This window comes from Lipotes vexillifer, unplaced genomic scaffold (genome assembly GCF_000442215.2).
Source record: "Lipotes vexillifer unplaced genomic scaffold, Lipotes_vexillifer_v1.1 scaffold194, whole genome shotgun sequence".
NCBI lineage: Eukaryota > Metazoa > Chordata > Mammalia > Artiodactyla > Lipotidae > Lipotes > Lipotes vexillifer.
In genome coordinates, this window is record NW_006771758.1 from 2,182,372 (window position 1) to 2,198,230 (window position 15,859).

A 15,859-nucleotide genomic window follows, 5' to 3' on the forward strand; every position below is an offset into this window, starting at 1 on the left:
AGGTCTATGTGTGTGTGTGTCTGTGTATGAGTTTGCCAGGGCTGTCATAGAATTCCACAGACTGGGTGGCTTAAACAACAAAAGTTTACTTTCTCACAATTCCGGAGGCTAGAAGTCTGAGATCAAGGTGTCAGCAGGGTTGGTTTCTTCCGAGGCCTTTCTCCTTGACTTCTAGATGGCCGTCCTCTCCCTGTGTCCTCACATGGTCTTCCTCCTTTGTGTGTTTGTGTTCTAATGTCCTCTTTTTGTAAGAACACCAGTGATATTCCATCAGGGCCCATCCATATAACATCATTTTTACCTTAATTACCTCTTTAAAGGCACTATCTCCAAATACAGTCACATTCCAAGCTACTTGGGGTTAGGGCTTCAATGTATGAATTTTCGGGTAGGGCTGGGGCAGGGGTGGGAGGGGACCACACAATTCATCCCATAACTGTGTGTGTGTGTATAGTTTCATTAAATTGTTCTTTTTCATTGTTTTATGATTTCCTTTTTTGTTGCTTTTTTTTTCCTTTGTGCTTTTGAAAAGTCAGCATTTTTGGTTCTCCAGTTGACCTCCCAGGGGTCTTGGGGACACTTAGTAAAGAACCAGGAAATGTCAGCGTGGGTCAGACACCAGTTCCATCCTGCCGGGGCTTAAGTCCCTACTCAGGCATTAGAGATTGGTTGAGGAAAGCCCTCCAGATGCCTTAAAATATCCCTTGATGAACTGGTTCTACCTTTTCTTTCTTTCTTTTTTCTTTTCTTTTCTTTCTTTCTTTCTTTCTTTCTTTCTTCCTTCCTTCCTTTCTTTCTTCCTTTCTTTTCTTTTCTTTTCTTTCTTTCTTTCTTTCTTTTTTCTTTCTTTCTCTCTCTCTCTCTCTCTCTCCCTCCCTCCCTCCCTTCCTTCCTTCCTTCCTTCCTTCCTTCCTTCCTTCCTTCCTCTCTTTCTTTCTCTCTCTTTCTCTCTCTCTCTAGCTCCCTCCCTCCTTTCCTTCCTTCCTTCATCCTGAATCCTTCTTGATCCTACATCTTGGAACTCTCACTGAATTACTAGCTCCATTAATTATGGGGGCTTATCAAAGCTCCCACCACGTATCGACCTCTGATTCTGAGGTAAGAATATTAGAAAAGAATCATGAGATAGCTTGAAAGCTTACGCATTTCAGCTGCCTCAATAAGGCCTGGATTAATTTAAACAACTTTACAGTATCGAATTGGCTAATTCCATTATACTCTGTGTAGTTGCCTAAGGTCCGTGAACCCTAAGCCAATTTTTATATGTATTTTTTTATTCCTTTGGTCTTTAAAATAATCATCTTAGAATACGACATTTGCAGTTTTCCCCCTAGATTCTAAAAATTACTTACAATCCTTGGAAGAAAAACTGAAATAAACATAGAAAAGTACAAAGACAACTATAAAAATAGCCCCAAATCCCACCACTCAGCACAAACACCTATTTTTAGCTGCCTTTTACCAAACGTTTTTTCTCTTTCAGACTCAGAAACTGTCCTTTTCCCTAGGACCTCTCAGAGAAGCACTGAAGCGACTTCTGCAGACACCGCCTTACTCACATCCAAAGGTATGTGGCCGGGGTTCTCTCTTTTTCTTTCCTCACTGCTTAGACTGAGGGAAACACTGAATAGAGTGTCACCAAGTCAGATGACTAGAGATGACTGTTGAGTCCTGTGTGCCATGAAGTCCACCTGGGACAAATTGGTATCAATACCGCATTTGTGGCTCATTCCTCCCTATGGATTTGAGAGAGTGAGAGAGACCGATTGACCTTGATTTGTTTGTGCAGTTCTCCACGGTAGCACATCTCTAGAATATCTGCCTTTCCACTCTAGGCTGGGTGGCGCTTGGCTATCTCATCCCCCTCATCCAAGCATACTGGTCTTCTGTGTTGAAACCCCGGAGGATGTACTCACTTGACTCCTTGGCTGTTTATAGTGGAGGGAGAGTTCTTTCATTCATTTGTCCTTTCATCCATCCAGCCAGACTTCTCTAGGTATTTACTAGTGCCCAGGGGCAGATAACACCCTGAAAATAATTCACAGCCTTGCAGGTGCTAGAGGGGCCTGCCTGGACTTGGTTATCAGTTGTACTACTTTCACCTGGGGGTCTCTGCCCTCCATTGTGTAACTTCATGCATATAAAATTTGGATGAGTGCCTGACATGTTAGTAAGCGTGCAAAAGGTAGTTGTTACCTTAGTGGAGCTTATAATCAAGCAGCAGAAAACAGACATCTATGAGGTAAATAAATCAATGCTTGTGATAGTAGAGTATAGGGGGGCAGTAAAATAGAGTGGTTCATGTGTGCGTTCTGGTGTCACACTGCCTGGGTACAAATCGTGCCTCTTCTCTGCTGTGTGACTTTGGGAAAGTTCCTTAATCTCTCTGGGCCTTGGCTTCCTAACTGGTCAAATGGGAATAATGAAGCACTTACCCTGTGTCTCTTTCTGAGGATTAAGTGAGAGAATGCAGGTAGATGACTTAGAGCAGCATCTGGTGTGTACTAAATGCTCAGTAAACATTAGCCCTTTTTTTTTTTTTTTTTTTTTTTGGGGAAAATTTTTATTTTTTTAAAAAAAAATTTTTTTTATTTTTTTTTTTTTTTTTGGAGTATAGCCTTTAAAAATTTTCCCGCTGCTGAGCACAGGCTCCGGACGCGCAGGCTCAGCCCAGCCGCTCCGCGGCATGTGGGATCTTCCTAGGCAGGGGCACGAACCCATGTCACCTGCATCGGCAGGCGGACTCTCAACTACTGCGCCACCAGGGAAGCCCAGCCCTTTTTTTTAATGACAGAAGTCAGTTTAGGGGAAGAGTGCCCCCCACCCCCCCCCACCTCCCCACAAAATAGGAAGACAGGCATCTACCTAAGTTTGTTTTCTCCTTTCCTTTGTATATTTTCCAGGGTCTAAAAGTTGGGTTCTCCAGTCAACACGCCAGGCATTGATGCGGGAAGCGAGTGACTTGGTGATTTCTCAGCCACGAGGTAGGGGGGCTGTGCTCCTGTGAGTGGTTTGCCTTTGGACTTGGGAACAATCTGTCATCTGCCTGCTTGTCTTGGAATTCTGCTCTTTTGATTGCACTGTGGTCACATCCTACATCCTCCCGCCAGCTGGGATGAAAGTGAAACTTGCTAAAAGCATCAGTGTTGGCTCCATCCTTTCTCTGCCTCATTTCTGAAAACCCTCTGTTGGGAGCTGAAGCTAGGAATGCTAGTAGGAAAAGCAACCATTCATCTTTCAAAACATTACTAATTTATTTTAAATTATGCAAATAGTACAACTTGTTAGGGATACATTTTTTTAAAGCTATTTATTTATTTATTTTTATTTATTTATTTGGTTGCTCTGGGTCTTAGGTGCAGCGGGTATACTCCTTAGTTGCAGCTCACCGGCTCCTTAGTTGCGGCATGCATGTAGGATCTAGTTCCCTGACCAGGGATGGAACCCGGGCTCTCTGCATTGGGACCGTGGAGTCTTAACCACTGTGCCACCAGGGAAGTCCCTAGGGATACATTCTTTTATAATATCACTGATATTAGTTGAAGATGATCATTCTTCAGATCTTCTTTATTCCCTTATGAGTGGGTATAGATATAGAAATATACAGTTGTGCTTTGTGTGTGGATTTTTTAAAAAATGCTATCATATTGTGTGCAGCCTTCTGCATTTTTATTCACCTAACATTATACATTGGACCACGTTCTTTTCTGGTCCATGTTGATCTCCATCACTGTGTTAAATTGCTGTATAGTATTTTCTACTATGGGTACTTATAGTATCCATTCCCCATTGAGGGGCACTAAGGTTGTTCCAAAGCTTCACATCATAAATATTCTGCAATGAGGATCCTTATAGGTGTCTCCTTAGTGTTCATGCAAGCGTTTCTTTAGCTAGGGTGGTGACCAAGAAGGAGAAATGCTAGGTTCAAAGAAATGTGTGCTTTTATTTTTTTATAAATTTATTTATATTTTATTTTTGGCTACGTTGGGTCTTCATTGCTGCACACGAGCTTTCTCTAGTTGCAGTGAGCAGGGTCTACTCTTTGTAGCGGTGCGCAGGCTTCTTATTGCGGTGGCTTCTCTAGTTGCAGAGCACGGGCTCTAGGCATGCAGGCTTCAGTAGTTGAGGCACGTGGGCTCAGTAGCTGTGGCTCGCGGGCTCTAGAGTGCAGGCTCAGTAGTTGTGGCGCATGGGCTTATTTGCTCTGCGGCATGTGGGATCTTCCCAGACCAGGGCTCGAACCTGTATCCCCTGCATTGGCAGGCGGATTCTTAACCACTGCGCCACCAGGGAAGTCTGAAATGTGTGCTTCTAAATTTTATAGCTATTACAAAATTGTCCTCTGGAAAGGCTGTGCTAATTTATCTTCCCACCCACAGAGTATCTGCTTTCCCATATCCTCCCCACACTCGATATAACCATTTGTTTAATTTTTTTCAATCTCCCGAGAAGAAAATGTCATCTCATTCTTCTGTTGTTCTGATTAACAGAGAGTTGGAGTGCCTTTCTCTATGTTTATTAGCCAAAAAACAGCCATCCTTTAACTCTGTGAAGGAGGCAATGTAATATCCCTGACAAAGTCTCGGAAGATGGAATTGGAGGGTCCAGACAAGAGTGAGTGGAAGGGAGATAGGTTTTGAAGGAAGACTCTAAATCAAGATGAAATGCAAGGGTGATCTCATGTTGAAAAGCTTTGGCATGCACTAACTCACACAGTGGGAGGACGGGAAACCTGGACTGGATGTTGATAACAAGGTGCCAGTGATCCAAACCTTCTTTGTCCATGGGATGCGGTAGGGTGGGGGCCTATTTTCTGGTGGAAGAGAAGGTAGCAAGTAGAAAAGTGACAAAGGATTGTCAACGAGTTTTCAAAATGTTTCATTTATTCCACTTAAATCTTGGACTATTTTACACTGAATTGCAAGGGAACAGAAGGTCATCTGATGTTTTACTGTCTTTAATAATATCCCTGATAATTTCATTTCACTCCTGCTTGATAAATCCTGGGAGAGAGAATACTTGTGCCCATACCCATAGGCGGCACTGCTGAAGAGGAGCTGGTTATAGGAAGGTCCGTCAGTCTCTGTGTAACATCTGTTCGTTGTGGAAGAAGCCAGGGTTTATTGAGCACATCTCATGTGCCGGCATGGGGTCAACTATTCTCCTGGGCCACTTAATTCAATCCCTCTTACCAGATGCTCCAATCTCTATTTGTTATAGCTTTTTCAAGCCCACACAGCTGTTGTGTGCCAGATCCAGGAAGTCTAGCTGTGATTCCATACTCTTAGGTATTATTTTATTTTACCTTACCTTCCAGTCTGAAATAAAATATCATGCTCTTGTCATTTACCATCCTTTTTTTCCATCGGCTTTTGTAATGAAACATTTATAATACATACTGAGGATTTAGCTAGGTGTTAGGTGCTGTATGAGGGTTTTAACTTGTATTGTTTTATTTAAATCTAACAATGACCTTCTAGCCAGGTATAGGTATTATCCCCATTTTACAGATAAAGAAATGGAGGTCGGGACTTTATTATAGAAGCTAACACCTACTGAGGTCTGTCTTTGCTTCAACGCTCTGCATTTTACATGCATTACCTCATTTGATTTTTCACAAAATCCTATGTGATAGATACCATTATCACCTCCATTTTAGAGTCCATGAATGTTACATATCTTGTCTGGTAGATGATGGACCTGGACTTAACCCTTCTCTGCTCAACCCTGATGCCATTCTGACCCCATGGTAGGCTGCCCCCACCCCATCTACCCTCTGGAAGCACTTAGAGAATAAAACTCCTTCTCTATTTGCATAAAAATGCTTTCAACCCATTTCAGAGAACCTACATGCTTCTGTGGGCTTTTTCTTACCTTGGCTAAATATTCCCAATTCCTTCCTCATGTCTTCATGTAACTTTTGGATGGCCAGGCTTCCATGGTTGAAGGCTGCTTTAAATTGTTCAAGTGGATCTTGCTACAATTATTATTCCCTAAAATTAGCATTACCTGGAATGGCAATTCTTTACTTCCTCTCTTTGGCTGCCTGGAGCAGAGTTCAGAGATGTGGAGTGATTTTCCCAAGATCACACAACACAGCAGTGCTGAGATCACACACACAGCAGAGAGAGAGGTGGGATCACACCCAGTTTCCAGGGATATTATTACAATGTGTACATGGACTCCTAAATTGAGTTGTTTGTGGATGAACTTGGCAGGGGGACAAGAACCCCCCTGAAATTATATATATATATATATATATATAGTTGTGTTTGTATATGTACACACACATTTTCCTGGGGAAAAAGTATAAAACTTTTATTAGATTCTCCAAGAATTCTGCAAAGCTCCAAATGATTAGGAACCATAACTCAAACAAACAACAATAACAACAATAAAAATTCTCATAGGTTTCTTCCCCCCAGCTAAAGGCAGTCTGTTAGGGGAATACAAACTCTTACGCCTCTAGGTAGCTGGGAACTCAAATCAGTCCCTCTAGCCTGAGGATTAATTTCATTTCTTGCTTGGCCACAGGAATGTGTGAAATGGTCCCAAATTGCTCCATAGTGACCCAACCTCTCTACTGGGTAAGGACTCTGAAGCTAGGGTGAGGAGACCCACATCACCGTGTCATTTCCTAAATAAAATTGGGTGGCTTGGGATTAAATCCTCTGCAGATTATGCCTCAGCCTCGCTTTTAGTGCCTCAATAACATCCCAAATCCTTTTTTTTCTAGTCCTTTCTCCTCACATTCTTCTCAGTAGCCTGAGGTGGGGGTTAAAAGACCTCATTTGGGGAATGTGAAGGCTCAGGGTTATATACCAGCTCTAACGTTTTATGCTTTATTTTTTTTCTTTTAGAATCTCAGGTTCTTGTTCTAGGCTTTTTGAAATCTCAGTTTCCTCAAAATATACAATGGAGATAATAGTACATGGTTCATAGGGCTGTTAAGTGAGGAAATGCATGAGAAAAATGTCTGGTCCATAATTACTGGCTAGTAAATGACAGTCCTTGTGACAGATTCTGATCCCCTCTGCTCACTGGATCTCTGCTGATCTTCCTACTCACACATCTTCATTCTCTGGCCAGGCCGGCTGGGGAGCAAGAGGCCACATCTACCAGCTCCCAGCTGACTCACTTCCTTCCAAATACAGAGACACTGTTTTTTCCCCTGATTTCAAAACATATTAAAGAGCTACAGTAATCAAAACAGTATGGCGCTGACACAAAGACAGACATACAGACCAATGAATACGGTAGAGAATAAACCCTCACATACACAGCAGAGACACTTTTTGGTTTTATGATTTTTTTAACTGCTAATTGCACCAGGAAAACAGCTGATGAGTGGCAAAATTGCAAACTTGGGGAAGTGACGAAAGCTTTTTAAAAAATCTCATGGCAGTCATTCTCGACTCACTATTAAAATAAATCTGATTCTGAAAGCTTTTCACTGGCTGCTTATTACATGGCTCGATGGAACTCTCAGTTATGGGTTTTGTTCCTCTGGTGGACATCTTTAATCTTCTGATGCCTCTCAATTGTTTTGTCCTTTTCACATCACTCAATGTAGGGAGGCTTCACTCTATAATTTAGGCTCAGAAATCAAGTTTTGCTTGAAAAAGAGCTGTGGTCGAGTTTGCCATGCAAGGGCTTCCTGGTTTGTATTACTTATTTGATTAGACACCTCCAAGTATGTAGCTCCTGCTCCAGTGCCCTCCTCTGCTTTGAAGGTGTTTGGTCTGCAGACATCATCTGAGGAAGCCCTAGTCAGAAGCCCTAGTCAAATCCTCACCTCCACTCTGTGGCTGCCTAGAAATAGAGCTCAGAGATGTGGAATGACTTTCCTGAGATCACACAGTGAGGCAGAGGGAGAGCTGAGACTCTTACCTAGGTTTCAGAGGTTTGAAACTTGGGCCCACGAACTCCTCGGGTGGTGTTGTCAGTGGGAAACAGATGGGAAGTTGAGGCCCAGCAAAGGCCAGTGAGTTGAGAGAGGGCTTGCAGTGATAGGGAGGCTGCTGAGACCAGAGGCCAGTTCTCCTGATCCCACGTACAGTTAACTTTGTCCCAAGACTGGAAGCCACTATCTCTCAACAGAGCTTCCCTGAGGGCAGATTTTCCTATTTGCTCCTCAAGTATTAGGATTCACGTTTTTCTCAGCCCCCAGGTAGATCATTATACTCATCAACAGCACGAAGTCCAAGCTGTGAAATAATTTCAAATTTAATGCCCCCAAATATGCATGAGGGCTTGGCTGTCAACCCAGGAAAACTGGAAAAAAATGAACATTTCTCTGGTAATAGTCCTAATTTCCTTTTCTGAGATTCTTACAGTAGTGTTTTCTCCATCCCAGGGTTGGATGGTGGGGGAGTGGGGATGGGGTGCTTTTAGGAGTTCTTGTTCTCTTACTGTATCTTTCTGTTTTACAAAACCAGCCCACGCTTCATGGTCCAGAGCAAGCTGGCCTTGCCATGGAATCAAAGGATTCTCAGAGGGAAAAGTGGTTAGAGATGAGATTTTATATCTTTACCTTGGCACTTGGTTTGGATATATGGAAACAGGTCACATGATATTTGGTAAAGGCCTTTCAAATCTGTCATTCATTAAACATGGCTTCCCTGGGTGCTTCCCTGTGCAGGACCCAGAACATATAAAAATGAGGAAGTCTTGACCTCTGTTCTTAAAGGGGTGGGACAGACAGGCTTGTGTAGAGCAAACAATTATCCAGTGAGCTTGGTTTTGGGATAGAAGTATGAAAAGGTGCCCTGGGGGCCCAAAGAAGGGAGAGAAGGATTCTAACTTGGAAAGAAAGGCCAGGATGATTTCACTCAATGATCCTTGAATTGGTTCTTCATGGATGAGGATATCTCATTGAGCAGAGAAGGGTGAACAGGCAGGGAGAACAGCATGAGCAGAAATAGGGGGACTTATAATAGCACAAAATCTTTGGCGATTGTTTAAGAGTCTAGTTTAATCTAATGGAGACAGGAAGCTAGGAGTGGCCTAGGTTCTTAAAGGACTTGATTGATGGGCTGAAGAATTTAGATTTCATTCCGGGGTCACACAGATCCAGTCATGTTGTTGGAGTCGGGAATGGCATTTTCAGCTCTGATTTAGGAAAAATTGCTCTGGCAAGAGTGTGGAAGATGTATTTGAGGGGAGTAAGGCTGGAGGCAGAGAGCCTCCTGCAATAACTCAGGCAGGAGGTGAGTGTCTCGACCAGGATGATGGCAGCAGTGACAGCAGTGAAGGGGCAGAGTCAGAGCCATTTAGGACTTTGAACTGAGAGGACTTGGTGACTGGAGTAAGAAGGAAGGATGACTGATTCTCCGCACTTGGGAGATCAGCTCGATGTGATGGATTCACTGGTAAAGGAACCCCAGGAGGAAGAGTGAAATTTATTTGGGCGATCTTGACTTTGAAGTGCCCCTGGGAAATGTCTAACAGGCCGTTGGAAATGTGGGGCTGGGCGGACTTACGGATGCCTCGGTGGGGATTGGGTGTCTGATGACTGGCACCTCCTGTGATCCAAGAATCATTACTGTGCTGAATAAGGAGTTGCCCCTATACCAAAACTTTCATACGGACTATCTCATGAGGGAGAGTTCAGGCTTATTGATATAATATGACAGTTACTGAGTGCTTATTATAGGACAGGGCTGGGCTCCATGCTTTCAGTGCATTATCTCATCATGAGGCATCGTCCAGATCTGTGAGGAAGATTCTATTATTGCATTCGTTGTAAAGGTGAAGAAACAGGTTTGCAGAGGTTAAGACATTTGCCAGAGTTGGAACCCCAGGTCTCTTGGCTCTTGAAAATTAGCTCTTGATTCTATTTTCTCATTAGCATAGGGCGTCATTGAAGCTCCTGTGGCATCATCTGAAGACATTGTGGGAGGGGAAGGGTGGGATGAAGGCAGACACCCCACCTCCTTACAGGAACGACTCCATTGGGAGAGGGTGTAGTAGAGGCAGAAAAGCTGGCCCGGGCAGCCAGTTAGAGAGACAGCAGAGGTAGGAAGTGGTCCAGGAGACAAAGATTATGGGGTGTGTACTTAAATATGAGGGAATTCTAAATACCGGTCAGATGTGGCATCCAGACAGGAGGCTGTGAACTGTGGCAGGAGGACCGCTAAGGGGACAGGGTGAGCGTTGTGGATGGACACCCTGAAGTCCAACGCTGAGCGATTGTGAGAGAATAAATGCTAGGCGTTCTTTCAAGGAGTTGGAGGGTGAATATTTAGAGGGGAGGCAGGATAGAGGGAGGAGGCTTGTACTGTTATAGGAGGAGGGGAGGCCATCAAAAATGGGAGGGGAAGGGTTTGGTCTAGAAATGGAGAGAGGAGACAGGGGAGTTAGGTTGGCATCAGTGAAGGTGGGAGAGCAATCAGATCTCATGCAGACCTCCCAGGGAGGTAGGAGAAGACTGGGGAACCAAGACCTTGAACTCTGAGATCATCCAGTCTGTCTAAGCCAAACCTGGCCATGGTCTGGAACCACAGAGAGCTTAGTCAAAGGGTAGATGGCCCTACTCTATCCAAGACTTGCAGAATAAGGACCTCTGGGGTGGGTCCAAGAAACTGAAGCCCAGCCCCAGCCCCAGGAAGGCATTTAGGAATTGCTGGTGTAGTCGACTCTCCTTATTCTACACGGAAGGAAACTGAAGCACAGACGCATGAAAAAATTTCAAAGACAAGAGGAAGTAAGTCCTACGTGGGACTCTCTTCTGGGTCCCAAATCAGAGCTCTTTCCCCTGCGCTGCACTATTTCACTGAAGTCAAAGTTGAGTCCTGTCAGAACTTGACACTTTCTGGGTCCTCAGTTGATCAAGGGCATAAAGAACTTGTAGGAGGAGTTGCCATTCTCAGTGCAAGTTCAGCAGAAGGAACAGATAAATGCAGGGGAATGAAGCAAAGCTCATTTTCACTCACAAATGCCTTTGTTAGGAGGAAAGAAATTGGATGCAGTTGATTTCAAAGTCAGCATCTTTCGCGAGGCAGTAGCCTGTTTGTTTTATCTTTCATGTCCAGTGCTGTTCACAGGCTGGAATCAGTTAGTAGGCTGGCAGTCTGGGGATGAAGGAAAAGGACAAAAAATGGGTTCTCATGATGCTTCTCACAATAGTCTTACATCTGTCAACTGTACAAATGTGTTTTTTTTTTCTGTTAATAAAGTTGGGATTGAATCTGTGTAATTCTAGCATGTAACAGCTCACCTTCAGAAAGGTCAACCAAATAAGATGAAAGAAAGTTGCCAGGCTTTAGGAGAGGCATGTCCATGGTAAGGTGAACAGAGAGTGAAAGTGAAGTAAGGTACCATCCACTGAAAATAGAACTCGGAGCTGGCCCTGAGATGGGTGCTCACTAATGGTTACCCAGGTGAGCTGGGTGACTGCTCTGCAGACCAAAATGCCCCTCGGACACCAAGTCAGGTGCTGGAGACATCTCCAGTTTCACTGGAGGGTAGGGTCAATAGATAAACCTCAGTGAGCTCTGTGATGAGGTAAGGTAGCTGTTCTCCCCACTAACAACAAATCAATGAATAAAGGTACCAATGCCCTTTGGCAAGAACCTACCCACACTTGTGGACTATTGACTCCTGTGATGCCCAGAAGCAGAAGAGGGAAACAGAAGTGGAATTTGGAATCAGACATCATTGCTCTACCATTTACTAACAATCAGCACTAGCTTTGCAGCCTTGGGCAAGATATGAGACCTCTCTGGGCTTCAGTTTCCTCCCCTCTCAATAATTCTGCCCAAGTTTATTTACCTCATAGATTCATTTTGAAGTTCAAATGTGATAATAAATGTGAAAGTACTCTGTGCATTTTTAGCTGCTTCCATTATGCTTAACATTGTCATCAATAATAATAATTTTTAGAATGTCTTTTCAGAAACTGCACCCACCTAGGCAGTGGAGGGCTAGGGTTCCATTCCAACAGGACCACTTCCCACTGTGCCATGAAATAGCATGGGCATGCACTGATCTTTTCAGAGCGAGTGTATGTGAGCTCTTGCTACACTTCGCAAAGGCCACAGAGCCCAGAGGACCAGAGCTTGGGCTCTACAGATAGGTAATCCTGCCTCTGAGGTTTGCTCTCTCCCTTCTTAGCTATGTCACTTGAGCCAGTTGCCTGACATCTCTAGGCCACAGGACTCCCGCTGTGAGATGAGGACAGTAATGGTACCTAGTGCAGAATGCTCTGAGATCAAACGTGGAAAACACTTTGCACTGTGCTGGGCATGGAGTAAGTGCTTGGTACGTGGTATCCATTTATTATTGTTGTTGTTGATAATCCAGAGGTTCTTTGTGAAATGTGCACCTTGCCCCCTCCCTCAATTAAAACGTAGGGATCAGCTGGTGTGTGCAGAGCAGTGCTAGGCATTGCCCCTCAGAGAGGAGTCCAGTAGGGAAGGGTTAGGGATGAGGTCGTGTCTGTGCTTCACCGAGACGCGCAGAGATCGGCACGCGGGAGAATAGCCTGAGGTGGTGACTGAGCTCTCGCAATGATGAGAACATTTGTGCTGCTGGGCATCCTTGGAGGCAGTGGAAGGCTGAGACACAGTTTAGAACTGGGAGACTCTCAAACAATGGTGTTCTGAGTCTCTGGTTTCCTTCTGTGACCTCACCTGTGTAAGTCGTGCAGTCATCGCATCATTCCTCCCCCTTTATGAACCACTTTGGGTGCCAACACAATTTGCTCTCCGGTTCCTTTCAAAATTAAATGGACCCGGGCTTCCCAGGTGGCACAGTGGTTTGAGAGTCCGCCTGCCGATGCGGGGGACACGGGTTCGTGCCCCGGTCCGGGAAGATCCCACGTGCTGCGGAGCTGCTGGGCCCCGTGAGCCATGGCCACTGAGCCTGCGCGTCCGGAGCCTGTGCTCCGCCACGTGAGAGGTCACAACAGTGAGAGGCCCGCGTACAGCAAAAAAAAAAAAAAAAAAAAAAAAAAAAAAAAAAAAAAAAAAACCCAATGGACCCTACCCAATTTTGCTCTTGGAGCTAAGGAACACCTGATTCATGTATGTAATGCTCTCTTGATTGATTGATTGAAGTGCATCGTACTCTTTTTGATCGTTCCACATATCAAATACATGCAGGGGTCTCCAAAATTTAAAGGAAGTATGTGAATTCAGTAAATGCCTGTTTCTATTTTCAAAAGGTACTTTGAAATTCCAGAACTGCTTTAGTGCTGCCAGGCGAGGTCAGGAAGTATGGGTTCTGGTCACTTCCTTTGTTACTTATTACTGTGAAAGCTTGAGCAAATGAAACTGTCTCTCTAGATTTTAATTTTTCTCTTGATTAAAAAAAGGGCATCAGAGGAGATAATTTTGAATTCCTTTCCAATCTAAAACATTCAGACTTTTGGATCCTTTTGCTGTTCTTTGGTTTTTTAAGACCATACCCCAAGTAAGCTACAAGGGGACAGCATAAGCCAACTGCTACCTAGGAAAGGAAAGAAACTTCTCTGAAGGCTTGAAGTTCTGACTTGTAAAATTCTAGGTTGTGTTAAGATTGTATCATTGAATTGACTTATTTCAAAACTAAATTTGTTTTAAAAGTAGAGACCGATGAGTCCCAGTGTCTATGAATTCTGTAATGAGTCAACACATGTAATATGAGTTTTTAAACGTACCCACTGAGAAGATAGTGCTGTTGTTATTTCCAGGTGATTTCTGGCATGAAACCCATTGGTTAGAGAGTTCATGTTTTCAAATAGGATTTTAATATGCTCTTTTTCTTTTCTCTCAGAGAGGTTACCATCATTATTTTTTGAGTCATTCCGGGTTGAGTTGAGCTCAAATTTCCTTTTATTGTCTGTGTTACCCTGGATGAGTGATTTAAACTTTCAGCCTCAGTTTATACATCTGTAAAATGGGTTTTGTAAGCATTAAAGTGAAATAATTTACATGAAGTGCTCATCACTATGCCAGGCATGTGACAGTGCTCAGTAAACTGATTCTGAGAGGGAGGTTCTAGGAGTTTTGAAGCACATTTCTGTTAATGGGCTGGAAACGGGCAATATTCAAAACAGATTCTTAAAAGATTTTCTACCCTAAAAATTCAGTGCCATTCCAGAATTGTACAAAGCACATGGTTTTATTTGAGTAAGAGAGTGGGGTCCAGTCTACTCCCTCAGGTATAAAACCACCTTGAAGGGAAGTCTCTCATCACCCTAGGGTGTGAAGGTCTGAAGGTTTTCAAAATTGTACTCAGATAGAACACATTTAATTCCCTGACTCCATGGGCATTGTTTCTGCATGTAGACTCACTTACCAGTAGTCAGCAAACGTTTTCTGTGAAGGGCCAGATAATACATCTTCAGGCCTTACAAGCCGTGCTGTCTCTGTCATAGCTACTCAACCCTGCCCTAACACTGCAGGAGCAGCCAGAGATAACACACGTGCAAATGGTGTCTCTAGGCTTCAATAACACTGTACTGATGGACAATGAAATATAAAGTACCTGCAGTTTTTATGTGTTATGAGTTCTTCTGCTTCTTTTGATTTTTTCCCAACCATTTAAAAATCTAAAAAGGATTCTCGGCTCTGAGACTGTGCAAAATCAGGCCAAGGCTGGATTTAGCCCCTAGGCTGTCATTTGCAGCCCTTGATCTATAGCATCCAGATACGGGATGCGTTCCTTAGAAAGGGCAGATGTGAATTTATTTGGATAGGTTTGTTTTCCTGAGTGTACACTGAACATTGCCCCCTACCCTACTAGATGAGAAGTCCTTTGAAGGGAAAGATGGTGTTTTCATGCCGTACTGTTAATATTTAAACTTTATTTTTCATGTTACGAAATAAATAGATGCTTTTGTAAAATAAAAAGTTAAAACACTATAGAATTGAAGTTCCTTGTATTCCAAACATTCCACCCAGCCCCCGCTCCAAATGATTGAGATGAAGAGATAATACTGTAACAGTTTGGGCTATATCCTCTCAGGTCATTTTTTGTTGTTAATAGCACAGTCACATCTATTATTATTTTTCATAAAAATGTTCAAATTGTTTACAAAATCATTCTCTCTATAGTCTTTTAAAACTTGCTTTAAAGTTCAATCAACATTTTTGTTCAACAAGTCTTTACTGCAAAGCCACTACGTGTCATGCATAGATTAGATTGAATTATATGAAATGGCTGATAGTTAAACTAATTTTTTAAAACTTTATCTTTTGAAATAATTGTAGACTTCCACAAACTTGCAAAAATAGTACAGAGAGAGCTACACATTCCTCCAGCTTCCCTCAGTGGCAACATCTTACACTATTACCGTACATTATCAAAATGAAGAAATTTACATCAGTACAATACAATTAACTAGACTACAAATTCTACTTGGATTTCACCAGTTTTTATATGCACTCATTGTTTAAAAAAACAAACCGTTTTTGACCTTTAAAAATGACTAATATATATATCCTGTTACATCATCATACCTCAGTACTCTTAGATCTTAGGAGGTGCCTTTTTCTAATAGCACCACAAAACCCTTCTTTGGCTGCGGGTGAATGAGTTTCTAACAGCTATCTTCAAAGTTTCACTTAGAATGTCACTGTGGCCTTGCTTCAGAGAAATGACACACCCCTAACAGTTTGCCCTTGACTAAGTCATCCTGCAGAGTTTCCAGTAATTAACACATGATACACGGAATATTTTACAGTTAAAGTTTTCACATTTGAGAAAATTAGAAATCATACGAAAGTATGAATAAAAAAAATTGAATTGCCTACAGTATTTCCACTCAAAGTCAGGTGTATTTAGCCTGGATTTCTTTTTAGTTTTCTTTGGGGAACAAGAGGTATGCATGTGTTTGTATATATATTTTGAAGTATTTACATATTCATTCCCTACA

At 42.9% G+C, this 15,859-nt stretch overlaps 1 protein-coding gene across 1 annotated transcript in view; it reads left to right on the top strand.

The window, feature by feature from the left end:
* TIMD4 (T cell immunoglobulin and mucin domain containing 4) overlaps positions 1-15,859 on the top strand; it is a 33,995-nt gene that overhangs the window by 8,569 nt on the left and 9,567 nt on the right. The window contains exons 4-5 of the mRNA XM_007447130.1: positions 1,484-1,567; positions 2,904-2,984. Of these exons, the coding sequence (XP_007447192.1) occupies positions 1,484-1,567; positions 2,904-2,984 (165 nt within the window). The remainder of the gene's footprint in view (positions 1-1,483; positions 1,568-2,903; positions 2,985-15,859) is intronic.